This window comes from Elephas maximus, chromosome 11 (genome assembly GCF_024166365.1).
Source record: "Elephas maximus indicus isolate mEleMax1 chromosome 11, mEleMax1 primary haplotype, whole genome shotgun sequence".
Taxonomy (NCBI): domain Eukaryota; kingdom Metazoa; phylum Chordata; class Mammalia; order Proboscidea; family Elephantidae; genus Elephas; species Elephas maximus.
In genome coordinates, this window is record NC_064829.1 from 115,470,401 (window position 1) to 115,497,483 (window position 27,083).

Consider the following 27,083-nt stretch of genomic DNA (forward strand, 5'->3'; position numbering starts at 1 on the left):
CCAACACTTGAAAGAATTCCTTTGTAATCTGACCTCCCCCCATCTCTAACCCCTGGCAACCACTGATCTGTTCCATTCTTGTATTTTTGTCTTTTCCAGAATGTCATAAAAACTCATACAGTATGTAATTTTTTGAGACTAGGTTCTTTCATTAGCATAATGCATTTGAAGTTCATCCATGTTGTCACATGTATCAATAGCTCATTATTTTTATTGGTGAGTAGTAGTCCACTGTGGTGGTGGTGTGTGCCGTCGCATTGGTTTCAACTCATAGCAACCTATAGGACCGAGTAGAACTGCCCCATAGGGCTTCCAAGGAGCAGCTGATGGATTTGAACTGCCGACCTTTTGGTTAGCAGCCTGAGCTCTTAACCACTTCACCACCAGGGCTCCATTCCATTGTGTGGATATACCATAATGTATCTTATCCCACTTAAGAATATTTGGGTTGTTTCCATTTTGGGGTGATTATTTTTTTTATGATAGTATAAACAACTACATGTAGGTTTTCGTGTGAACATACATTTTTATTTCTCTAGGATAAATACCCATAAGTAATATTGCTGGGTCATATGGTAAGTGTCTGTTTAACTTTTTAAGGAACTGTCAAATTGTTTTCCAGACAGGCTGTAACATTTTGCTTTCCCATTAGCAACGCATAAGAGTTCACTCTTATCCTTGCTAGCACTTGGTATTGCCATATACCTGGGGTTTTGAAAAACCACAGATTATGAACTGATGGATATCTCCAATGGGAAAACATCCCAGATGGAGGTCAGAGTTGAGGCCTATGGCTTTTGCTGTTATGTATTACTTGTGAGGCAGGGCACAGCAAGCTTGGCTTTATTGGTGGATCAGAAATTGAGTGGAGATTCAAACATTACCTGGCAAGAAAGTCTGAGATGCACTGTGCACGATTTGATACTGGGGAGACAGGGCGTAAGGACACTTGCTTGTTCACGTACACACATTATCAGAAAATACACTGGAGATGTGAAAACCATGTTTTATAGGCGGCGGACTAGAAAAGCTGTCACAGTATCTCAGTGATGCCTGAATATCTGGCTTCGACTCTTGCTTGAGATAAGGGCAGTGGTGCTGTCTGCGCCTTGGACTGGATGTCCAAGATGGTTCACTCACATGGTGGCAGCTGATGCTGGCTGACTGTGAGCTCACCTGCGGGTACTGACTGGAGCACCTACACATGGACTCTTTAGCATTACAGTCACAGTATGACTGAACTTTTCATGGCAGCTAGCTTTCCCCAGTCAGAGTCCCAAGCCTCATGTTCTTTTTTTTTTTTTTTTATTAACTTTGAGCTTCAAGTCAATGTTTACAAATCAAGTCAGACTGTCACATATAAGTTTATATACACCTTACTCCGTACTCCCACTTGCTCTCCCCCTAATGAGTCAACCCTTCCAGTCTATCCTTTCGTGACAATTCTGCCAGCTTCCAACTCTCTCTATCCTCCCATCTCCCCTCAAGACAGGCCTCATGTTCTTTTTAGTCGTCCTTTCTTTAGTATGAATCCCTTGATGTTGTATAAGGAGTGAACCTTGCCTACAGCCTTTTCCATATTCATTATTTTTATATGATCAGTAAGGTGTAGGCCATTGTTAAAGGATACCCCCTTTCATTTATACTCATAGCATTTTTCTCTAGTTAGAATTCCCCAACGTTGAGCAAGGGAGATGCTGAGTATCTCCCTTTCTCTATCATGACGTTATTTCAAATAAGGTATTAATTGTGACTAAAGCCCTGGTAGTACAGTGGTTAAGAGCTCAGCTGCTAACCAAAAGGCTGGCAGTTCAAATCCACCAGCTGCTCCTTGGAAACCCTACGGGGGCAGTTCTACTCTGTCCTATAGTGTCGCTATGAGTCGGAATTGACTCAATGGCAACGGGTTTTTTTTTTGGAAAGTCAATCCCGGGTTTATTACATTTGTCTGGTATTACATAAGTTTTGGGCTGTGACTAAAAAAAACCTTTCTACATGTATTATACCTGTATACCCTGGTTTGAACCACCACCATATTGGCCATGTTCATAATTGTTTTCCATTCAGAGTGAATTATGCTGTGAACGTTCTGAGTTGTTTGGCAGTATATCAAAACTGATGGAACATACATATGCCCTAAATCCAAAAAGCCAAACCTGTTGCCATCAAGTTGATTCCGACTCATAGCGATCCTATAGGACAGGGTTAGAACTGTCCCACTGGGTTTCCAAGGAGCAGCTGGTGGATTTGAAATGCTGAACTTTTGGTTAGCAGCTGAGCTCTTACACTGTACCACCAGGGCTCCACATACGCTGTAAAAAACCCAGCAATTCCACTATCAGGTACATACACAAGAGAAATGCATACATATGTATGCCCAAAGACAAATATGTTCACAGAGGCATTTTTTATGACCCTAAGTTGTAAGCAATGAAAAACTCCATCAACAACAAAATATGGTGATATAGTCATATAATACACTTCTACACAGAATGAACATAAACGAACTTCTGCCACATGCCATCATGATGAGTCTTTGAGAAGTAATGATGAGCGGAACATCCATGTATGAAAAAATACGTAACGATGTTGTTGTGGTTAGGTGTCGTTGAGTCCATTTTGACTCATAGCGACCCTATGGGACAGAGTAGAACTGCCCCATAGGGTTTCCTAGACTGTCATCTTTATAGAAGCAGATCACCAGGTATTTCTCCCATGGAATGGCTGGGTGGGTTTGAACGGCCAAATTTTCGATTAGCAGCCGAGAGCTTAATGATTGTGCAACCGGGGCTCCTTATACACAGTGTATTTCCTAATTTATATAGCTTTACAATATGCAAAAATTAATTTATAATGTTAGAAGTCAGAACTGTGGTTAACTCCGAGGAGGTTACAACTAATTTTTGTTCCATACTGCAATGAGAAATACAGTTCACACTTCATGGAACAGTGCCAGTTAGCCAACTGTTTATTACAGGTTCACAAGAATATATGTATTGAAATAAGTAATTTTACATGTTTATAGAAATTTGAAAATAAACAAAATGAAACCCATTGCCATCAAGTAGATTCTGACTCATTGCGACCCTATAAGACAGAGCAGAACTGCCCCACAGGGTTTCCAAGGACCAGCTGGTGGATTCAAACTGCCGACCTTTTGGTTAGCAGCCAAGCTTCTAACCACTGCACCATCAGGACCCCTAGCAATTTGACAGAGGAAGTTTATGTCTACCTCACCTAATAATAAAAAACCTGGCTTGTCACTTTCAATTTTCAATGACTTTTGTCATTTGTCTAGTAACTCATTTTTTACGTTATATAGGTTAACAAACAGTAGGTAAATATGTGATATAGTACCTTAAACTGTGGAGTATTATACTTATAAACAGGGTATCAGGTCTACTATGACTTAAAAAGTTTTTACCAAAAAAGTCACATCATTTACTAAATTCCTACAGTTTCTCCTTGTGAGTTTTATGATGGACAATGAGGTTTGACTTACAACTGAAGAACTTTCCACATTCTTTACACTCATATGGTTTCTCTCCTGTGTGAGTTTTCTGATGGCGAATGAGGTTTGACTTCCTACTAAAGGCTTTTCCACACTGAGGACATCCATTGGATTTCTCTCCTGTATGTATTCGGTGATGAACAGTGAGGATTGCCTTCTGGCGGAAGGACTTCCCACATTCATTACAAATATAGGGTTTTTCCCCAGTATGAATTCTTTGATGGAGAGTGAGGGTTGTCTTTTGGCAGAAGGATTTCCCACATTCGGTACAAATATAAGGTTTCTCTCCTGTGTGAGTTCTCTGATGTACAGTGAGAGTTGTCTTCTGGATAAATGCCTTCCCACATTCATTACATTGATATGGTTTCTCTCCTGTGTGAGTTCTCTGGTGATCAATAAGGTATGATTTCTTTCTAAAGGCACTCCCACACTGAGTACATTCATAGGCTTTCTCTCCTGTATGTGTTTTGTGATGTCTAGTGAGGGTTGCCTTCTGGCGGAAGGACTTCCCACAATCAATACAAATATAGGGTTTCCCCTCTATATGTGTTTTCTCATGAAGTGTGAGGGCTGTCTTCTGACGGAAGGCCTTCCCACACTGACTACAAACATAAGGCTTTTCACCTGTGTGAATTCGCTGATGTTCAATGAGGTATGACTTCCTCCTAAAGCCATTCCCACAGTAAGGACATTGAAAGGGTTTCTCCTCTGCCTGTGATCTCTCACACATTATAAAAACAGACTTCCTGCAGAAGAACTTCCCATATTTACTGTATGAATAGGGCTTCTTTTCCATAAGAGTTTGTGGATGGACATCAATATCTGACTTCTGGATGAAGGCTATTCCATCTTTATTGTATTCAAATGGTCTTCTACCTCTGTGAACTCTGGTGTGTGTAAAGAACATTCCTTTCATAAGAAAGGATTTTTCACATTCATTATGTTCTAATAGGTTTTCTGGAGTTTGGACGTTCTGATGTTGAATAAGCTCCTGTTTACAACTGAGACTCCTCTCTGTTTGTTTATGGAGATTCACTGCAGGATGAATTTTCTCATGCTTAGTATTGAGGAGTGATTTCTCCCATCCATTACTCTCACCAAATTTCTCTCTTATAGAGTTTATATTTCTAATGACTAATTCTGATATATTTTTCAAAACTTTTCCATCAGTTTTATATTCACATAATGTTTTTGAAGTAATACGGTTCTTGCCTAGAGTAAATGTTTTTCCATAAATATTACTTCGTTCCTTAATTAGTTTTCTGTGGTTGATGAATACACCTGATCTGGAATGCTTGTCTTGATATTCTCTGATTTTCACTAAAACATCTTCAGCTTTTCCATCTTCTTCTAGAAAAGAATACAGTTAACAATGCTGTGAATTTTCATATATTTGCTGTGGACCGGATTTAGATACAAACAACCTATGTGGGACTATCTGTCTAGTTGCTGTGGTTTACAAAAAGACCAAAATAAATTATCTCTTGGTAGGGAAAAAGAACAAAACATTAACTCAAACCCTGTTAAAATGAGGAGAAATTGGCATATGCAAAAACACTCATGTCTCTGACATGTTGCAAGTATAAGCTGCACCAACGTGTAACAAACACAAAGTTAAGTCGGCAGAAGACAAAGGATGGTGAAAGAGGGATTGTTCCTGAGATGGGCAGATTCATATAGTACTAAACAGTAAGCAATGGTGACAAGGAAAATTGTTCAGGTGGCGATGACAGCCTATGCATTTACCTCCTAATGTCTAAATAACTGTCATAAAATGCTTCCACTTGTTTCTTTCTCACTTCCATTTAGCCGATCCACGGCAAATAAACTTTCTCTAAAGCTCATTTCCTAGTATTTTGGGAAACACTAATCAATAATCTAGGCCCCAACTCTCCATGTAGCTGCCATTTATTTTCTCTTGAGAGGGGAGAATTAGGAAAACTTTTCCCATTAGGAATATAAAATAAGCCAGAAGGCAAAGCCTATCTGCAACACAAGTAATAACACCTGTATATCCCGATTGTTGCTGCCATCAATGGGCGTAGGCTGCCTTCCCGAGAACCTCAGGTACCTTCAGGGACATGCTACAATCCAATTTTTCCAAAAGCTTTCACATATTTTTTGTACTGTTCAATGACTTAATATGTCCAAAATTGGAATATAATTATGGCCTGGATCATTTATTTCAATAAATCTTCCAACAACCTGATATCTTTACATAAATATGTAAAATGATCCATTTTTATAATATTGACTTCTAAATTAAAACTTATGCTCTTGGAAATCAATATTTTATTGACTATCTTCTTTGAATCCTTCTGATTATACATTAATGCACTGTCATCTGAGGGAAGGGGATGTAATCTCAGCAGGTACACATACGGAGAACTTACCATAAATGATTTCTGAATAGATGAGAAAGATATCTTCCCTGCATGGTATCACAGGCAACCAATGGAGTAAATTATTAATACCTAGCCTCAGTTACAAACTGTAGTATGGAATGGTAAAAACAGAAGACATTGTTTTGGGGGAATTATCCAGACGGGGAAAGAAGCCTCAGACAAAACAATGTTGAATCAGGTTATCAAACTATTGGATTATATATGAGGATATGTTTGTTCATGTGTCACAGACACAAAGTAGAAACGGAATATAGAAAAAAAGGATAGACATGGTCTGGAGTAGTCAAGGAACATTTCATGGAGGAAGTGACAGTTGATCCTTTAACTAAAGGATATGTAGGATCTATGATGGACACAGAGTATCTGTAACATAATCAAAATTGCAGTGTAAGAATAAACCCAATTGTATGGCATATTGTAGGAAACTAGAACAAATAGAGATTAGCAAGTTCTCTGTCACAGAAATACATTTGGAATAACTAGATGGAGTATTATTGTCAGCCCTTGAAAAAGAAAGGATTTAAAATTCATATACTAATATCTTTTTATGATATTGTTAATATAAACTTAAAGAACTGGGAAAATTTTATGACAAATCCAAATAGTAATCACAGTACTCCACATATGAAACAATTATGGCTCTCATTTTGGAAGATGTCAGTGGCAATGAGATTATGAGAGAATGTAAAAATATTTCACAGAGTGAAAAAATAACATAAATTGTAGACAGATCACTAAGAAAGTACAACAGAGATTATAAAATGAACCTGGTACTATAAAGGCTGACTATGGGGAAAAAAAGGATACAGAAATAAATAAGGATAAAATTAAGATAACAACCATTACTTTTGACGTTATTGATAACCAAAAGGTGAGACAGCCCGCTGTTGTTTTCCTGTAGGTAGATTAAAATAAATCACTAGAGTGCAAGTGGGAGAAATAGGCCGAAAACGTCCATCTGAAAGCCATTCATATAAAACAAATCACAAGTGGAGAATGGATTGGATTATTGTAGCTTGCAAGACATTTATAAAGAACTGAATAAAGTTCCTTTAGGGACACATCAGAAGGACACCAATGAGAGCCTAATGAAACAAAATTCATTTATTCAACCAATATTTATTGCTTGACAAAGGGAAGATAAACAAGTAAGACATGAAAAAACACTCAGGGAAAAAGGTGGGAAGATATCAGCGATGATGCCCACTACTATGATATGAAGCACAAAGGTTACTGGAAAGAAAATGGTGACTCTAAAAGTATCAGTTTGGCCTAAGTCACACAGATGTTGAAATCTGAGTGCAGGTCTTTCGATGAGAATGGGATGTGAGACTGAATACAGAAAAGAAGTACCGGAATGGAAAGAAAGAAAATGAAAACTAAGAGGAAGACAAATATTAGACAAGGATTTCCTTTTTATTTTGGGGATAGATTTAAAAATTCCTAAATATAGGAGTCTAAGTAAGATACAGAACTGAAAATGCTAAAGAAACAAGAAAAACAACAAAGGCCTAAATAAGCCATTCCCAAGGTGTGATTCATGGACCCTGTCGTAGCCAAGATACTTAGGGGGAGGTCTTCAAGGTCAAAGTATTTTCATGACTATAACACCACTTCATTTGTCTTTTACTGAGTTACCATTTGCACTGATGGGGCAAAAGCAATGGCAAGTAAAATGCTGGCACCTTAATTAATTTTAGACCACTGGCACCAATCTGTGATAGTACAACAACAACAACAACAAAAAACCTGTTGCCATCGAGTCAATTCCGACTCATAGCGACCCTATAGGACAAAGCAGAACTGCCCCACAGGGTTTCCAAGGAGTGGCTGGTGGATTCCAACTGCTGACATTTTGGTTAGCAGGCGTACCTCTTAACCACTACGCCACCAGGGTTTCCATCTATGAGAGTAATCACTGTATTTTTAACTGCCGCACACTCACAGGGAAGAGAAGTTTCACTTTAGAATGTTCTTAAAAAAGCGGAAAAAAATCACAAATTTTATTAAATCTACTACCTGTGTACAGATTTTTTCTATATTCTGTGTGTGAATTAAGAAGCATGCATGCAGCACTTCCGTTACACACTAGAGTGTAATGTATTTCATGAGGAAAAGTTCTCGTGTCATTTGAGTTGAGAACTGAATATCCACTTTTTTGGGAACAGTATTTTTATTTGAAAGTATGACTGCAAGTTATTCAGACTTGGGTACGTGGTAGACATTTTCTTGAAAACAAACAGAGGGAGCCTGTTGCTTTAAGGAAAACATCTGTAAATATTTGTTGCCATGATAAAATTCAAGTTTTCAAGTGAATATCATTATGTTGGAGAGCATGTACTTGCCACTGTGAGTTTGTCAGCTTTCCAATAATTAAAGACTTTCTGATGAGATCACTGGTGATAATAACAAATGTGGGGTGCCTTTTTTTTCCTTTAAATATTGTATAGGGAAATGTGTCAACATTTAGAAGATTTATATAAGTCGGTAAGTCGATACTTTCCAAATGACCAATACATATTATAAAAAAATGCATGGATAAAATATTCATTCAAAATGCAAAATATACAATGAATTTTTATGTAACAATATACAAGAGTTCACCATTACGGTTTCAGATTCTATATTGCAAATAACTGTTAAAAAATTACCACTTGTTAAATTTGGCTGTAGTATCAAAGAAGAATATCCATGATAATCTAAAAAGGTTATTAAGGTACTTATGTGTTTTCAAACTACATACCATATTTTTATGCACATAATGTGTGCTTTCTACGTTTGTTTGCCAACTGCGCCCTCCCCGTGTGAGGTATTTTTGTAAGGGCACTACGATGTTTTTTACAGCAACATGTAAAATCAATGGGCATAGCAGTGCTTATGAAAATACCTTGTGGGTGGTGCGGTTGGCAAATGTAGAAGGCACATGTTATGTGTGTAAAAATATGGTATATGTGTGCGGGTAAATTTTCTTCATATATTTTGATTAGAACAACGTATTGCAACAGATTCAATGTAATCAGATGTAGAAATCAGCTATCTTCTCAAGCTGGAGATTAAATAAATTTTCAATAATGTAAAATAATGCCACTTTCCTCACAATTTTTTTCTTTCAGAAATTTTTTTTTTTTGTAAAAATAGGCTTTTTATGCCAATATATAATAGGTTTATTATTGTTTTAAATAAATTAATAAGTGAATATTTTTAAATTTTATATTTCAATTCCTAATAGGGTATACACATGTATGCATGCATGCACGCATACACACACACACAAAGCTCTTTTAAGTCTTTAATAATTTTAAGAGTGTAAAGAAGTCGCAAGATTGAAAAGTTTGAGAATTGCTGGCTTTGACATCCAGATTCTGGTAACAGCAAAGAAGCTGCTATCAAAACAACCCTCCAGTTGACAATAATTATAAACTATGGACCAAAAGGTCAGCAGTTCCAATCCGCCAAGTGCTCCTTGGAAACTCTATGGGGCAGTTCTACTCTGTCCTATAGGGTCGCTGTGAGTTGGAATCGACTTGATGGCAACGGATTTTTTATGGGCCAACTGTTAAAAACAACTTGTTTGAAGGTACTAAAGAGTGACCAAGAGCAGACAGAAACTGGAGTGGATACAGCCTTTGAAGGAAACCACACCTGAGAAGATCCACACGTCTCCAGCTTTTCCACTGTGTGCCCTCAGCACGTGATGAAGCACGTAAAGGGACAGATCTCAGGGAGCTGGAGTTCAGGGCTACCATAGTGACTGCACATTAAGGACAAGATCCTGGAACGGAGAAGTCATAGAAGGAGTGCCCCAAAGCTGGCATAAACTTCCCTCAAATCCTTGGTTAACTGCACTCATGCAGGGTAAGACTGCTCGGAGCCCAAAGGAAAAAGAAAGCTAGAGCGATGAAAGAACTGGGCAAAGATTTCAGCAACTGCTTAGCTCCGGGAAACAGTTTTGCAATTCCAGTCCTGAGGCTTTTAAAACCTTGATCTTTCCAGTGAAGCCGCAGAAAAGCCATTCTTAGAAGTAAAGGCTGCATCCCAGGGCTTGGAGCAACACCCTAAGACACCCTGAAACTAAAATATAAATAACCTAAAAAACTTAAAAGCAGTCTTACAAAAGAATCAACATGAGCTTCAAATAACTGCCTGATAGACTAAAACTCGGCAATCTTCAGAGGAAGAAAAAGGATGCAGCATCTTCACAACATAGCCTCTCCAAGGCCTTCCTGGGAAGAACGGGAGAATGTGACCAACAGATAGACTGAAAACAGTCAATAGAAACACACCTGATACTATGTCCCATATGGTGAAATCAGCAAATAAGGAATTTAAAATGATAAATAGGGTCGCTATGAGTCGTAATCGACTCGACGGCAGTGAGTATGATAAATATGTTAAATAAATCTATAGGGAAATAATGGGCAGATTATTCAGGAGAAATAAGGAAACTGTAAACAAAAAAACCACAATATCTCAGATATAAAATTCACTGGATAGGTTTAACAACAAATAAATGCAAGAGAGTAAGTGATCAGTAAAATGGAAGTCTGGTTAGCAGAAATTACCCAAACTTAAAAAAAAAAAAAAAAAGAATGATAGATCCCAACGACTTATAGGACAGCATAAAGCAGTTTAAAATATAATTGAGAATGGGGCAAAAAAAATAATTGTAAAAATATCGACCAAAATCTTCCCAACTTTGATCTAAAACTTACTAAACTGACTTATTAGTTCTAAAAGCTTTTTTGTAAATTTCTTAGAATTTACTATGTACACAATCATGTCACCTACAAATAAAGACAATTCCTCTCTAAGGCCTCAGTACAATATCAACAGAAGTGGTGACAGTACGCATCTTTCTTTGTTCTTAATCTTAGGGAAAAACATTCAGGCTTTCACCACTAAGTGATGGCAGCTATAGGATATTCAAAGATACCCTTTACGAAGCCGAAGGAATTCCCTGTGACTGCTCATTTGTTCAGCAGTTTTGTTATAAACAGGGATTAAATTTGTTTTATTTCCTGCATCTGAGATGATCTTATTATGGTTTTTCTCCTTTACTCCTTTTCTAGCTACTTAGGGTGGCAGTTCAGATCCTTGATTTTAGACCCTTTTCACCTTTATATGGCAAATTACATTGATTTATAGTTTTGAATACTAAACTAACTTTGCTTCTTGGTCATGATGCATTATCCTTCATAAATATTACTGGAGTCAGTTTTCCAATATTTTGTTAAGAATTTTTCTGTCTAGCTTCATTTGGGATATTGATGTATAGTTTCTATTCTCATAGTCTTTGTCTGGGTCTGGTATGAGAATAATACTCAAAAACCTGTTGCCATCGAGTTGATTCTGCCTCATAGCGACCTTATAGGACAGAGTAGCAGTCCCTCACAAGGTTCCCAAGGAGTGACTGGTGGATTTGAACTGCTGACGTTTTGGTCCATAGTTTATAATTATTATCAACTGGAGGTTTTTTTTTATACCGGCTTCTTAGCAGCCGAACTCTTAACCACTGTACCAGCAGGGCTCCATGAGGATAATGCTGGTCTTATGAAATGAGTTGGGAAGTGTTGCCTACTTTCTCTCTTGGCATAAAATTGTATATTCCTTAATTATCTTTTTAATTTTATTGATCTATAATGATGTAGCCTCTTTCAAGTTTGATATTTGTAATCTCTGTCTTTTTCCTTGATTAGCCTATGGTTTATTAATTATTTTAATTAATCAATTCTGGTTTCAATCATTTTCACTACTGTGTTTCTGTTACGCGTTTCATTGACTCCCACCTTAGTCTTTTTTTTTTCCTTTTATTAACTTTGAGTTTGATTTGCTTTGCTTTTCTAGCTACTTAGGGTGAGAACTTAGATCCCTGATGATTTCAGACCCTGAATTAAAAGGACAATTTTTTTAATGCTATTTTAGTGCATCCCACAGATTTTTTAAGGTATTATTTATATATATATATATATATAACAGTTTGCAATTCAGCATTTTTCAGGTTACAATCTAGTGATATCAATTACATTAATTATGTTAGTTAGCTATTATTTTAAATTATAAAAACTGTCATTTAAAGCTCAATGATTTATTAAAAAGTGAACACCTCCTAGATGAAGAAACAGAACAGTCATCACCCTCATGAAACCCTCTTCATGCTTCCTCTCCAATCATATCTCCTCTGTTGGAGTTAGTCACTGTATTCTGACAATTACGGTAAATTATTGATTTGTTATAGTATTCACCTAAGCATATTTATAGAAAGGGGCCTTAATTATCCCTGTTTTTGTTAATTTGTGTAAATGGACTCATAAAGTTTGTTATATTCTGCCTCTCATTTTTTGTTGAAAATACCAGTTGAGATCCATTCATGTTGTTTCCTACATCTGTGTTTTATGAATATTTACTGTTCTTTAGTATTCTATTTATAATTTCTTTGTTCGCTCTTGTTGACGGACATTTTTATTATTTCCGTGTGGCACATAACCACACATAAAGCTTCTCTAAACACTGCTGCCATGTCCCTTTGTGAATAGGAACGCATTAAGGTATTCAACTCCCTAATATCTGGGGAGTTTCCAGGTATCATTCTGTTACTGAATTCTCACCTTCCCTGTAGTCCAAGAACCTATCTGTTTGATTTCAAACCTCCTATATCTATGGAGACTTATTTTATAGCCCAGAATATGGTCTACCACTGCGAATGTTCCATGTGCATTTGAAAAGAATATATATTCTACTTCTGTTGAACAGACGGTTATATAAAGGTAAATTAGAGTGGTGTTTTTCGGTTTCAACAATTAATGAGAAGCATGTTGAAATGTACAACTATAATTGTAGATCTGTCTATATCTTTCAGTTCTATTAGTTTTGATTCATGTGTTTTAAAGTTCTGTTGTTAGATTTAAACACAGTGCGTAAGTGTGCTAAACAATGCACTGTTACAACTTTTGCTTTAAAAAGTCAATTATCATTGTAAGAGATTTAAAAGTTAGAAAAATCGCCATTTTTTATATATATCAAAATATATGCCATTTCCAGTGCTCTTCATTCCTTTTTGCAGATTCAAATTCCCATCTGGCATAATTTTTTTTTTTCTCCTGAGAAGAGCTTCATTTAACATTTCTTAGAGTGCTGGTTTCCTGGTAATGAATTTTCTTGACTTTTTTTCTTAGAAACAGTCTTTCTTTTCCCTTTTATTTTTCCATCTCAGATTTGGCTACGTTGTGTCTTAATTATCATTTGGCTCAATGTATCTTCTAATTTAGGATTTCTCCTTTGATCCATAGGTGATTAGGAAATCGGTTGATTAATTTCCTAATAATCAGGGAATTTGGAGGTATTTTTCTTTTTCAGATTTCTAAATTAATTCTGTTATGGTCAGAGATCATACCCTATATGATTGCAATCCTGTTACATTTTTTAAGAATTGTTTTATGGCCCAGTATATATGGTCTATCTTTGGGAATGATCCGTGCAGAATATTTTGTAAACGTTAATTTGGTGCAATTGATTGATAGTGTTTTTCAAGTCTTCTATAGCCTTACTGATTTTCTTTCTCTTTGTTCTCTCAATTACTGAGGGAGGGGCGTTGATATCTCCAACTATAATTACATTGCTCTTTTTAGTTCTGTCAGTTTTCACATCACATATTTAGTGCATTCTCAATGGGGATGACACTGCCCCTAAGGAGGGAAAAATTATTTTGGGGGAAGGCCAAAAAAAGTATCAGATATTACAATGAATTGTGGCACTCCAAAAAGCAACATAAACAGATACATAATATATATATTTGTGGTACTAAAATTTCATGGGGGAGGGCCATTTAGAAAAAAAAAGTCTAAAAAGGCTCCATGGAAGAAGTGATAATGAAAGGAAAAAAAAAAATGGTGAGAAACACCTTTGTATACTAAATCTCTGTTAAAGATTGTCACGACTTCTGATGAAATGTCCCTCTTTGTTGCTTTTAATGTTGTGTTCTGAAATCTTTTTCTGATATACAGCCGCTCCCATTTTCTTCTGCTTAGTGTCTGCATGTGTAACAGCATCTGACTGCATTTTTGATGTCTTACTGCTGACAACGTTTGAGACGCTTTTTTCCCTATTCCCCTCTTCCCTCACACCTGGCAAGCCAATCAGAAAGCCCACGTGCTCTCTCCCTTGGTGCTGGCGGGAAGTTCAGTCCATGCATGCCCTGGCCTGGTGTGTAATCCTCACCCTGGCCCCACCCTCTAGCCACAGAATAAAAGTCAAAGCCAGACACGCCATAGGGCCAGTTTGGGAATCGTCCCTGTTTTCCATACAAAGCCTCATTATGTCAGATGTTGATCTCGACATCTGAACCAAATTCTTCATAGGTCTAATAACTTTTTATTGGCTGCCAAACCAAACCAAAAAACCAAATCTGTTGCCACTGAGTCAATTCTGACTCATTGTGACCCTACAGGACATAGTAGAACTGCCCCATAGGGTTTTCAAGGAGCAGATGGTGGATTTGAACTGCCAACCTTTTGGTTAGCAGCCAAGCACTTAACTACTGTACCGCCAGGGCTCCTTATTGGATGCCAGACACCGTGAGTTTTATGTTGTTGAGTTCATGATATGGCTTTATTCTCATAAAGGTTATTAGTCTCTTTCTGGTATTCTGTGGGAGTTACAGAGTTGTGCTACTAGGACCTCTCTTCAAGAAGGACTTGTCATTCATGTGCAATAAGTCAAGTTTGTTGACAGCTTCTAATTGTGTCTTCAGGAGGCTCCTTAGATTGTGAGCCAAAGCCAGGGTCTTCTGAAGGAGCCGTCATCCAATGGCTGAACACCATGAGGGCACTAGGGGCTGGTCATCTCTAGTGCTCATGAGAGACTTCTCTAGTGGATAATCTTTGCCCTGTTTGGTTGGTTGAGACTTTTTCAGATCTGCATGATGATCACAGGCTCTCCCCAGCCAATCCTGCTTTTATTCCACAACTGTCAGATCTGTAGCACGGTCTGATGGCTTACTATGCCGAATCTTGCTTTCTTCTCCTTTTATTTTTCACAGATGTCACAATATATAAAAAACACATTACAGTTTTACTCCACCTCTGCAACTCCTTCCTGGAGGACCTAACAGATGCCTAACATTTATTTGTGGATTACTTTAATCCTTTAGATGTGTGTTTAAGCTCTTCTAGGGCAAAACATGCACAGTCTTTACTGTAGGGCTAATTTAGCCACACTTACGTGTGGCCTTTCCAGGGTGTCCATCTAATGGCCTGTATATTAACAGGTTCCTTCCACTGTGGCTATGGGGAAGTAAAATGATTCCTGGTGCGGTGTAGGGGCTGGGAATTGCTCACCTTACAGCACAGTGGCAACTAACTGTATTTTCCTTGGAACAGGTCCTTACCGAGTCTCATAGAGTTTCACCTACACACAAGCAAGGGGAACTCTTTGCAGATTTGAAAAACTGGGGAGCCCTCTGCAGCTCTGGAGAAGCCTCTGCATAGCTCCTGATCCTTGGGAACTGCGTCCCGCAAATTCTAGCTACCTCAGCCCCCCGCAACTCCAATGTTGGTCCCCTTCAATCAGTAAAATTTTCAGGTGTTTTGGATTCCCTTCTCTGGACTACAGTCTGGAAGTTGCCTCCAGATGAAGAGCCTGGAATAAAGCAGGACTCACTATTTGTTTTTCTTTTCTCAAGAATCCAGACCTATGTCGCCTGTTGTTCAATTTATCTGAAAACATTTTTGTCCTCTTTTCTGGTTGTTTCAGTTGTTTTTGGATTAGTTTAATCCTTCTGACGCTTGTGTTTAAGCTCTTTTAGGACAAAACGTGCACAGTCTTTACTACAGGGCTAATTTATCCAAATTTATTAACTATCTTAGGAGGATAATTGCAGACCTTGTTACTCTCTCAGGGCTGGAAGCAGAAGTCTTGAATTATTAACAAAACACAGGTCTAGAAGGCTTGGTGATGATTTTCACCAAACCCTTCAGGAAGCAGTAATACTAAGCTTATCAAAGTGTGTTACAAAATAGATAAGGAGGAAACACCCCCAGTTTTGTCTTCTTTGTCTGATATGGCTAATACAGCTCTGATTTAAAAAAAAAAAAAAAAAAAAAGACTTTTCCAGGATGTTACAAGAAAAGAAAACTACAGACCAATAACCCTTGTGAAAACATACATAAACCTTAACCAAAATATAAGCAAGCCAATTTCAACAATCTGTAAGAAGATAATGCATCCTGTCCAAGTGGGATTCATTTCACGAGTCCAGAGCTGGTTTATGATTCAGATTAATCAATATAATATACCATAAATCCGTTGGAAAAAACCAAACCTGTTGCCATCATACACCATAGTAACAGTTTAAAAAAGAAAAATCATATGATCATCTCAACTGGTGCAAAAAAAAGCATTTGTTAATTGTGAGCTTAATTCACAGTTAAAATGGTCAGGAAACTACGAAAAGAAGAAAATTTCCATAATCTGATAAAGGACATTTATGAAAAACCTACAGTTAACGTTAAGCCTTAAAGGTAAAATATTAAATGCCTCTAAATTTAGCGAACTGCTAAGAATATTCACTATCACCACTTCTATTCAATATTGTACTGTAGATCCCAGCCAGTGCAACAGAATAAGAGAGAGAAACGAAAGGAATAAAATTTCCAAATGTAGAAATGCAGTCTCTTTATTTGAAGAGGACATGTTTTATACATAGAAAGTCCAAAGGAATATACAAACAAAACTTACTACAATCAGTGAATTATCAAAGTAGGAGTATGCAAAGTCAAAATACAAAAAATCAATTGCTTTTATATATATTAGCAACAAACTGCAATAAAAAAAAACAAAACAAATTTCTATTGTTATGTGTTGAATTGTATTCCCCCAAAAGGTATGTTGAAGTCCTAACCCCAGGCATCTGTGAACATGACCTTATTTGGAAACAGGGTCTTTGCAGATCTAATTGGTTAACATGAGGTCATGCTGGAGCAGGGTGGGCCTTAATCCAATATGACTAGGGTCCTTATAAGAGAGGAGAAGTCACACAGAGCCAGACAGATGCATAGGAAGACAGCCACATGAAGACAGACACAGAAATTGGAGCTATGCTGCCACAACCCAAGGCAACCAGAAGCTGGAAGAAGGAAGGAAGGAAGGATACTCTGCTAGAAGCTTTGGAGGGGGCATGGCCCTACCAACACCTTGATTTCAAACTTCTAGCCTCCAGAACTGTGAGAGAATACATATCTGTTCTTTTAAGCCACACCCACTGTGTGATGATTTGTTTCAGCAGTCCTGGGAAACCAATACACCCACCACTGACAACTGCATCAAAAAATATAAAAAGTTTAGAGATAAATTTAATGAAATATGTGTAAGACTTCTATGCTAAAAATAATAAATCACTGCTTACAGGAATTAAAGAAGCTAGATAAAATACAAAGATACAGCGTGATCATGAGCCAGAAGACTCGATGTTGCTAAAATGTCAATTCTCACCCCAAAATCCCAGCACATTTATTTAAAGAAATCAAGAGCTACTTCTAAAATGTATTTGACAAAGAACAGGCTGTAGAATAGCCAAAATAATTTTAGAGAAAGTTGGAGAACTTACTCTGACTTCAAGACTTATCGAGTTACAGTAATCAAAGAGTAGATGATACTGGCAAGAGGACTTAAAGCGCATCAAAGGAGAGAACAGACAGCCCAGAAACAGGCCGACACACACATACAATAACTTCCAACAAGATCACCAGAGAAATTCATTTTAACAAATCATGATGGAACAAATTGATAATCGCATGGAAGAAAATAGCCCCTCGACCCTACCTCATACCATATGTAAAACTTAACATGAGATGGACCACAGAACTAATCATAGAAGCAAAAAATACACAATATTTTTACAAGAAAATAGAGGAAATATCTTCACAGCCAAGGAGGTAGGCAAGTATTTGTTTGAAAGAACTAATCATGAAAGAAAAAAAGAGATAAATTGGACTTCATCAAAGTTCTGCTCATCAAAAGTCTGTTAAATGAATGGGAAGCCACAGACTAGGGGAAATATTTGAAATGCATGTATTGACAAAAGACTTCTATATAGAATATGGAAGGAACTTCTACTATTCAAGGAAAAATATATACAGCCCAATAAAAAATAGGTAAAACTCTTGAACAAACACTCCCAAAAAAGATATAAAAAGCACTTGAAAAAATTCTCAACATCATTAGCCACAGGAGAAATCTAAACTAGAACTGCAAAGACATACCATAATATACCCATCAGAACAGTCAAAATGGAAACACAGACAATATCAACAGTAGGAGAGAATGTAGGGCAACTGGAATTCTCATACACTGTTGGTGAAAGTATAAAATGGTATAGTAACTTTTAAAAACTTTTTGGCAGTTTCTAAAATAGCTAAACCTACACCTGCCCCATGAATTAGCAATACGATTACTAGGTGTTTCCTGAGGAGCAATAAAAACATATGTCCACAGAAATATCTTTACACGAATGTACAGAGCAGCTTTATCCGTAATAGCCCAAACCTGGAAACGTCCCAAATGTCCACCAATAGGAAATATATACACAAACTGGTATACTTGTACAATGGAATGCTAGTCAGCAATTAAATTATTTACACATGCAAAAACATGTATGAATCTCTCAGACATTAAGCTAAGTGAAAGATAGCTGACATGAAAAGGTCTAGAATAGAGCAAAGCAGTCTATGCTGGTAGAAGTCATAACTGTGACTGCCCGAGTGGGAGCGACTGACTTGAAAAGGGCCTGATGGAACTCTGTGGGTCATCCTTGATTGGGGTGTGGGATACCTAGGTTTATAGTTCTGTCAGAACTCAAAGAACTTTACACTCAAGATCTCTGTGCAAATTATACTACAAAGCAGGGAGGGGATTCTTGGTAAGGTAAAAACAGCCAATATTTCTTTAAATACAAGGCAAACAAGGAAAGGATTTACACAGGGATAGTGATGTTCAAAACTAAAATTTCGATTTCAGAGGCATGGAAGTCAACCATGTATATTCACTTCAAAGATCTCAGGCCTTCAAAAATAGAGCCCTATGTTCAACAAAGGACTTTAACAACAAAGTGAAGAGATGACCTACAGACTGGAAGAAAATTTTGGGGAACCATATACAGGATACCAAACATCAAGAAAACCCAGTGCCATTGAGTCAATTCCGACTTACAGCAACCCTGTAAGGACAGAGTAGAACTGCCCTATAGGGTTTCCAAGGAGCAGCTGGTGGATCTGAACTGCCGACCTTCTGGTCAGCAGCCAAACGCTTAATCACAGTGCCACCAGAACTCCATATATAGGGTAAAGGTTTAATATCTAGAATATACAAAGACCTTCTACAAATTAACAACAACAAGACAGAAAAGCCAATCAAAAAAATGGGCAAAGGACTTGAATAGACATCTCACTAAAGAAGGCATACAAACGGCCAACAATGTTCAACATCATTACTATTAAAAACCCCAGTGCTATCGAGTCGATTCTGACTCCTAGCAACCCTATAGGACAGAGTAGAACTGCCCCATAGAGTTTCCAAGGAGCGCCTGGTGGATTCAAACTGCTGACCCTTTGGTGGGCAGCTGTAGCACTTAACCACTATGCCACCAGGGTTTCCATCATTAGCTATTAGGGAGATGCAAATCAAAACCACAATGAGATACCATTTCACTCCCACTAGGATGGCTAAGATAAAAAAAGTAGAAAACAGCAAATGTTGGCGAGGATGTAGAGAAACTGGAATCCTTATCCACTACTGGTGAGTATTCGAAATAGTACAGCTGTTGTGAAAAACAGTTTGGTGGTTCCTCAAAAAAGTAAACACAGAACTACCGTATGACCCAACAATTCCACTCCTAGGCATATACCCAAGAGACTTGAAAGCAGCAACACAGACACATGTACACCAGTGTTCACTGCAGCACTCTTCTCAATAGCCAAAAGGTGGAAACAACCTAAATGTCCACCAACACATAAGCGGATAAAGAAAATGTGGTACATACATACAATGAAATAATACTCAGCCATAAAGAGAAATGAAGTCCTACACATGCTACAACATGGATGAACCTTGAAAACATTATGGTGAGAGAAACATGTCAGTCACAAGAAGATAAATATTGTATGACCTTGCCTATATGAAATATCTAGACTAGGCAAATGTACAGAGACCAGAGTTTATTCGTGGTTACCAGGGGCAGGAAGGAAGGAGAAAAGGGGAGTCATTATTTAGGACACAGTGAGTTTCTGTTTATGGTGATGGAAAATTTGGCAATGATTATTGGTGAAAATTGCACAAAATGATTAATGTAAATGATGTCACTAAATTGTGCACACAAAAAATGTTGAGTTGGCAAATGTTGTATCATGTGTTTTTACAAGAATAACAAAAAAGAAAGATAGGGAAAAAAACGTTTAAAGATGTCAACTACCTGAGATTTAACGTCTGCCAGGTTCCATCTAATCAGACTCACCTAGGTAGGCGTGACTTGGATAAACTCTCTCTGTTGTCCATGGCTCTTCTCCTTGTTCCAACTTGTGGATCATGTCGGGTTTAGTCATGTGACACCCTGATAACGAAAAATGAGACGGTCTAAGCTGCTTGGGCTTCAGAGCTATTGAGGGAAGATAAAGGTACAGCTTCAGGGTGGCAAATTAGATATACATTTACGTCTTACCAAAGTTAGTATCTTGCACTGAGCAACTGAGGGCAGACTAACACTTTCTGCTAACGAGAGAGATTCGTCACCTATGATCCCTTAAATTCAAAGTTTCATATGTTTTAGGAATTATTGAAAGAGATGTGTAACACTGAAAGATTCAAGTTTTCCTTACCCACAGAGATGAGGTGACAATAGTTTTCCAGCATGACATCCCTGTAGAGCGCTTTCTGAGCGGGGTCCAGTTGCTGCCACTCCTCCTGGGTGAAGTCCACAGTCACATCCTTGAATGACACTGACCCCTGTAAGGGCACACTCTAGTTCATCCTTTAGTGGTTGGAGCTGGATGAAAACTAGATATTGGGGACCTAGTTCTGACCATATTCACTGGTCAGAACTAGTTTTCTTCTTGAATGTGTTATATTACAGAAAAAACACTGTAAAAATGTATTCCTCTGTATTTATTATCATCTTATGCTAAAAATATATACTGAGATTATCCTATTTACCTTGAGTGACTGGTTGCCTGGTAGACCTAAAAGCAAAAAACACAGACCCTGCTCATGAGAAGTTACAAGCTAAGACAGGCATACATGTAAATAAATAACAAGTGTTACAGTTCCAACGATAGAAGTATGTATAAGGTAAATTGTCACAACACAAAGAAAAATTTTATTTTATACTCTTAGTTTCACTGAAGACATAGAATTGTTGTATTCACAATAAAATCTGTTTTGTAGGAATACAGGGTATCAGCTTTCAAAAATTCAAAGGGACAGGAAAATCAATTAGTAAATAAGGAAATAGGAAAAAGCTCAGTATGTTAGGAAACAGTCTTTGGGCTGTTTCTAAGAATAAAAGGGTGTATAGAGATAGCCCTGGTGGTGCAGTGGTTAAGAGCTTGGCTGCTAACCAAAAGGTTGGCACTTTGAATCCACGAGTCACTCCTAGGAAACCCTATGGAGCAGTTCTGCCCTATCCATAGGGTCACTATAAGTTGGAATTGACTCAAGAGCAACAGGTTTGATTTTTTTTTTGGATAAATAGGCAGTGGGCATATTATGAAATAATACTGGATTTCTTCTTTCAGAGCAATGATCTGAAAAACCATATCGAGGACACTCCCAATATATTTATTAATCATCAACAGGCATTAACGGCAATCAACACGGTTAATGATTACTAGTCTTTGGTGTAGACTGTAAAGACTTTCCTCCCCACAGTGTAATGTCTTACACATTCCACTGTGGTATTTCTCCCACTTTGCATCAGCACATATATTATGTGAGAAAATTTATACTTTAGAGGCTACACTCTTGACGACTGCAGAAGGCTTGAGGTGTGTTAGACGGGAAAGACAATTACATAACTACTGTGAGAGATGCCACCTAGATTACAGTGGTATTAGTGGGCTGGACAGGGAAGAACTGGTTCCTACCTGATGAGCAGCAAAAGGATTGGTCATAAATTGGTTGTACAGTGAAAAAAAGAGAGAGTAGCTCTTGGGTTATCTGCATAGGCAAATGGGTGGATGCTGGGACTAGAAAAGAGAAATAGAAATAGAATAAGGAGTAGGCTAGACTGAAGGAGGTAATGAGGTCAGCCTTGGAAATGCACTCGAAGTGTCTATGGAACGTACAGGTGGTTCTACCTGCTGGAGGCTGGATGTATGGTTCTGACACTCTGGACAGAGTCTAAGACGGAGAGAGGTATTTTGAGAGTCACTGGAAGACACATGATCAGAGGAGCCTTCAGAGTGCATCTGATTGTGCATAGAGAAAAAGAGGGAACAGAACCAATATAGCATCTGGAGGACACCAATATTTTAAATGTTGGTAGGTGAAGAGGAATTTTCTGAAAAAAAGATATGAAAGCAGCACAAAGTACCACCTTTAAGTCAAGAACTAAATATTTCAAGAGTTACATCTCTAGTTGAGTAGGGTGAACTAAGCATACGCACTGCTCTCTCCTGCAGCTACATAAAATAATTACGAGAAACTAAAAAGATCAGAATAAGTCTGGAATAGCATTGGAATACTGGAAGGTTTTCATTGGCTGACTGGTTTGTAGGAATTGCTGGCAGTTGTGGGTGACATAGAGGGATCGGAGAGGAGGAATGCAAAATCTCAGTGTCTGTACAGGCTTGCAATTCCACTTCTACTCTGAAAATCTCACAAGACAGAATATCTTGCCACAAACTAATAATATGATCTACCAATTCTACTTTCTATCCTGTTATTGTAAAACCTAGGTCGGTGGAGATGGTCGCTTTTCCTTGTCCGCCCCCGGACCACTCACAACTTAGATCTCAAATCAGTGTCTAGACAAGGTAGATGCCTCCAAGTCATATATTCTCATTTAAATCAAGATAATAAATTTCTAGTCCAGCCGCAGTTCTGAGAGAAGACTGAGAAAAGAGATGATGAATGACATACCCAATCAATACATTAACACTGGCTACAAGTAGAAGGTGCACTTGGAAAAGGTTAAAATTTATCTGGCTGGAGTGGGAGAAACTGTGAAAAAATCAGTACTATCATGAGGTAGGAGAGGCACCAAAGGTGCAAAATTTAAAGAGACACAGCCCTGAGAGTGAGCGTGTCCTTAAATTTTGCCCTGTAGGCTACATGTTTGCCCCACCCTAGTTGACTCTGACTGGAAACCACTTTCATGGAAACAAATCCCAATATCCAGGACTTTAAAGATAGGGAAGCGAATGTTCATATATCCTGGAGAGGACAAAAAAAAAGTTATTTCAGAAAGGAGAAAGGAAACCTTATCTCACCTGAGACATGGCTTTGAGATTTGCAAGAGATGAAACTTTCTCTTTTGAGCTCTGGGAGGAGTTCTGAAAAGGCAGAGATGGAAGGATATAAGGAACCATGTGAGACCAAACAATCATGTGAAACCATACTTGACTTGAATATCTCCCAGAATAACTCTCAGGTAAATCTGCATCAATTTTCCCCGGTTTAGTACCTGCACACTCTGTGTATCCCCCACAAACCCAGCAGCAAGATCTGTGAGAGAATGGACAAATCCTCCTCCTTCCGCAGTGCCAGAATCCAGTCTCTTGGTGAAGCTGAATGGATTCTGGGCACCCTGTTGTAACCTGGAGAGGGGGAACACCATGCTTTGCCCCTGCAGCTCTGCCTTCCGTCACCCATGCAGCACAGGTTTGTGACATAGTTTCAAAGTGCTCTTCATGGACCTTCTACCACCTTACACTATTACCAGGAATGTGTGAGAATATTTGACTCCCCACAACCTGATGAATACAGCTGATGATAACTTTGTAATCTTTGCCGATCAGGTCTCTATTATAGTTCTGATTGATATGTTTCTTATAACTGAGAATAATCTTCTAAGGCATTTAAGAATTTTTTTGTTTCCTTATAGTACGCCTATTTTTCTAGTGGGTTTTCATTTCCTAGTTATTTGGCATTCTCTCTTTTTCTAAAAATTTAGGAAATTAACCCTTTACCTGTTCTAAGTTGCAAATAATTTTTCTTAGTTTCTCGTATGACGAAGTATTTTTGCCTTGTGAACGTTTTTCCCCCGTATGGTCTGTTGTTTTAGCAATACCACATGTTGTATAATGTACATTTCCTCAATTGATGTGAAATGCCATCTTTCTCATACTACCTCCCCCTATATGTTTGAAATATTTGGATTTTCTATTTCTCTACTACATCTCCTTACTGATTTGCCTGTATCATACTTAACAAGCACAGTTAGTTTTTAAAAATTAACTACTTTTATCATTAGTTCACTAATAATATAAGTATTAACTACTGAACAATACTTTTTAGTAGTCCAAAAAAACCCAAACCTATTGCCATCAAGTCGATTCTGACTCAAAAAAAAAAAAAAAAAAGCAAAACCAGGTGCGTCTACTCTGACTCATAGGGACCCCATAGGACAGACTAGAACCGCCCCATAGGGTTTCCAAGGCTGTATGTAATCTTTAGAGAAGTAGACGGCCACATCTTTTTCCCTCCCAATGGCTGGTGGGTTCCAACCACCCACTTTTCGGTTAGCAGCCGAGCACTTAACTACTGCACCACCAGGGCTCCCTCTGACTCACAGGGACCCTATATGACAGAGTAGAACTGCCACCACAGGGTTTCCAAGGCTGTAAATCTTTACAGAAGCAGACTGTTACATCTTTCTCCCCAGAATTGACTGGTGGGTTTCAACCTCTGACCTTTCGGTAAACCAATGCGCCACTAGGGCTCTTTTTTAGTAGTCCAAACCAAAACCAAACCCGTTGCCATTAAGGCAATTCCGACTCATAGCGACCCTACTGGACAAAGTAGAACTGCCCCATACAGTTTCTAAGGAGCGCCTGATGGACTTGAACTGCCGACTTTTTGACTAGCAGGGAAACGCTTAGCCATTGCGCACCAGGGCTCCTTTAGTAGCCCAGGTAGCGGAAATAGAAAAGAAACTGATAGGTACTCTTTCCCCTCTGCGTGCATCTAGACAGAGAGGATAATATTTTGCTAAATGAAGTCTGAAATATTGACTTCCACAATGAATATTTTAACTAGTAACACAGCTATTTTAATTACTAAAATGAGTCCAGCTTTGTGATTAAGTGTTCCAAATACTTTTTATTATCTTAAAATGCTAGAAGAAGCTACTCACCCTGGTTATGGATTTCATCCAGGAGCAGGAAAGCTCACTCCTATAGAAGTGTTAAAAGTGGTAGTTACGGGTAAAAATAGTTTTGTTTTCTTTTTTTCTCCTTCATGCTATATCCATGGAGCACTATTCATGTCAACACACTGGGTTATGGGTGAAAATAGTCCCCCCCCCCCGCTATACCCATGGAGCACTATTCATTTCAACATGTGATGTTTCCAGATAACCTAACCATCTGGCAACTATGAAAATCTCCTACCTCTTCCTTTCCACTACTTATACCTCTAATTTTATTTGCTAAATTGCTACTGAGTCACAACTCTGGAGGCACACTTAATGGCCAATGTCCAGATAATCAAATTTCACATACCTAACTAGACATGGGCATACAAAGAGAGTTTCTCATTCAACTATCTAGGTCAACTTGGTCACAAAACCATCACAAGTAACAGTACGTTACAGACACATGTATACCAAAAACCCAAACCCACTGCCCTCCAGGGGACTGCGACTCACAGCGACCCCATAGGGTTTCCAAGGCTGTAAATTTCTGCGGAAGCAGACTGCCGCATCTTTCTCCCTGGAAGCCACTGGTGGTTTGAACTGCCAACATTTCAGTTAGCAGTCCATCGCTGTAACCACCGCACCACCAGGGCTCCTTACACACACATATACAGGTACATTCAATCACACATACTTCACAAAACCACAACACCGTAGTCCCCACATGCCACTCACAATCTCAGACAGCGCATGCACAATTCCAGGAAAAGTCACAAAATCACATTCACAAAACACTTTCGCGTTTTCAGTCACAGTCCCACACACAACTCACACCTAATCTGAAAACAGACACAAGTGGAGGAAACCCCGCACAACAACACGGCTGTGTCCACTTGCACACGCAATCGCCGCACCAAACCGGAGCAGCACGCATCCAAAAAGCTGCAGGTGGGGCCCAGGACGCCACCCCCGTTCGGTACACCCGCCCGCCTACAGCACACACACGGCACACAGGAACGCCCGGTGCTGCCAGGCCCGCTCCCGGCGCCGGGGCTTCCCTAGGTCAAAACAGACAACTCCCCGCCCGGCCCCGTGGAGCTCGCTCCAAACGTTCACCCTCGGGGTCACGCCCACGGGCCGCACCCGGGGCCCCCGCTCCTACAGGTCTGGGTGTCTGGAAACCGCGGGGCCAGCTCCGGTTCCCTCCTCAGAATCATCGGGCCCGGCCCGGGCTTCGGCACCCTGCCCGCCTCCCCGCGCGGCTCCCGCTCCCCGTGTCGCCTTCCGGCCCTGAGCGCACGCTCCCCGCCTCGGCCTTCTCCCGGCCCCCCGGACCCACCAGCCGCAGCCCGCGCGAGGACCGGCCGAGTGCGCGTGCGCACTCCCGCGTGGGCCGGCGCTCCGGGGAGCCTCCCGGGAGGTCGTGTGAGGAGTGGCGCGCCCCTGGCTTCCGGTGCTCTGCTGTGTGTCGGCGTCCGGGCTTTTCCGGGTGAGGTTACGCTTCTCACAGGACCCCGGGTGGCGAATGAACTTTGAGCTCTGGTTCATTTGCATTTGGCCTTGTGGTCTTCGGCATCCGTGTGGTGAGTTAAGGTGACCCGGGTCCGGAACTCAGTGTGGAGGCCTGGAGTTCCTCTGGCGCGGATGAGGTGTGTGGAGGTTGGAACCTCAGAGTTACTTGTGTGTGTGTGTGTGACCTGCGGACGAGAGTGATCGTGGTTGTGTGTGACTGCGTCAGTGTGGGGTGTGATTATGAGTGAGAGTGTGTGTGTGTGTGATTATGAGTGAGAGAGAGAGTGTGTGTGTGTGTGTGTGTGTGTGTGTGTGAATG

The 27,083-nt window shown here is 39.2% G+C and overlaps 1 protein-coding gene across 7 annotated transcripts; it reads right to left on the reverse strand.

Moving 5' to 3' along the window:
• Positions 1-27,083, reverse strand: ZNF382 (zinc finger protein 382). Of its 7 annotated transcripts, none has more exons than XM_049902181.1 (7): positions 26,592-26,789; positions 23,388-23,450; positions 22,041-22,142; positions 21,112-21,137; positions 20,778-20,904; positions 20,417-20,512; positions 2-4,861 (listed from the first exon to the last, which is right to left on the reverse strand). In XM_049902181.1, exons 3-7 carry the CDS (start codon positions 22,117-22,119, stop codon positions 3,453-3,455), a joined length of 1,737 nt encoding a protein of 578 aa, XP_049758138.1. In that variant the 5' UTR covers positions 22,120-22,142; positions 23,388-23,450; positions 26,592-26,789; the 3' UTR covers positions 2-3,452. The 7 variants fall into 7 exon arrangements, with proteins under 7 accessions (XP_049758134.1, XP_049758138.1, XP_049758139.1 ...); XM_049902182.1 differs by lacking the exon at positions 26,592-26,789 and adding an exon at positions 25,253-25,286; XM_049902177.1 differs by lacking the exons at positions 21,112-21,137; positions 22,041-22,142 and adding an exon at positions 25,253-25,292 and having other exon boundaries at positions 1-4,858; positions 26,592-27,083.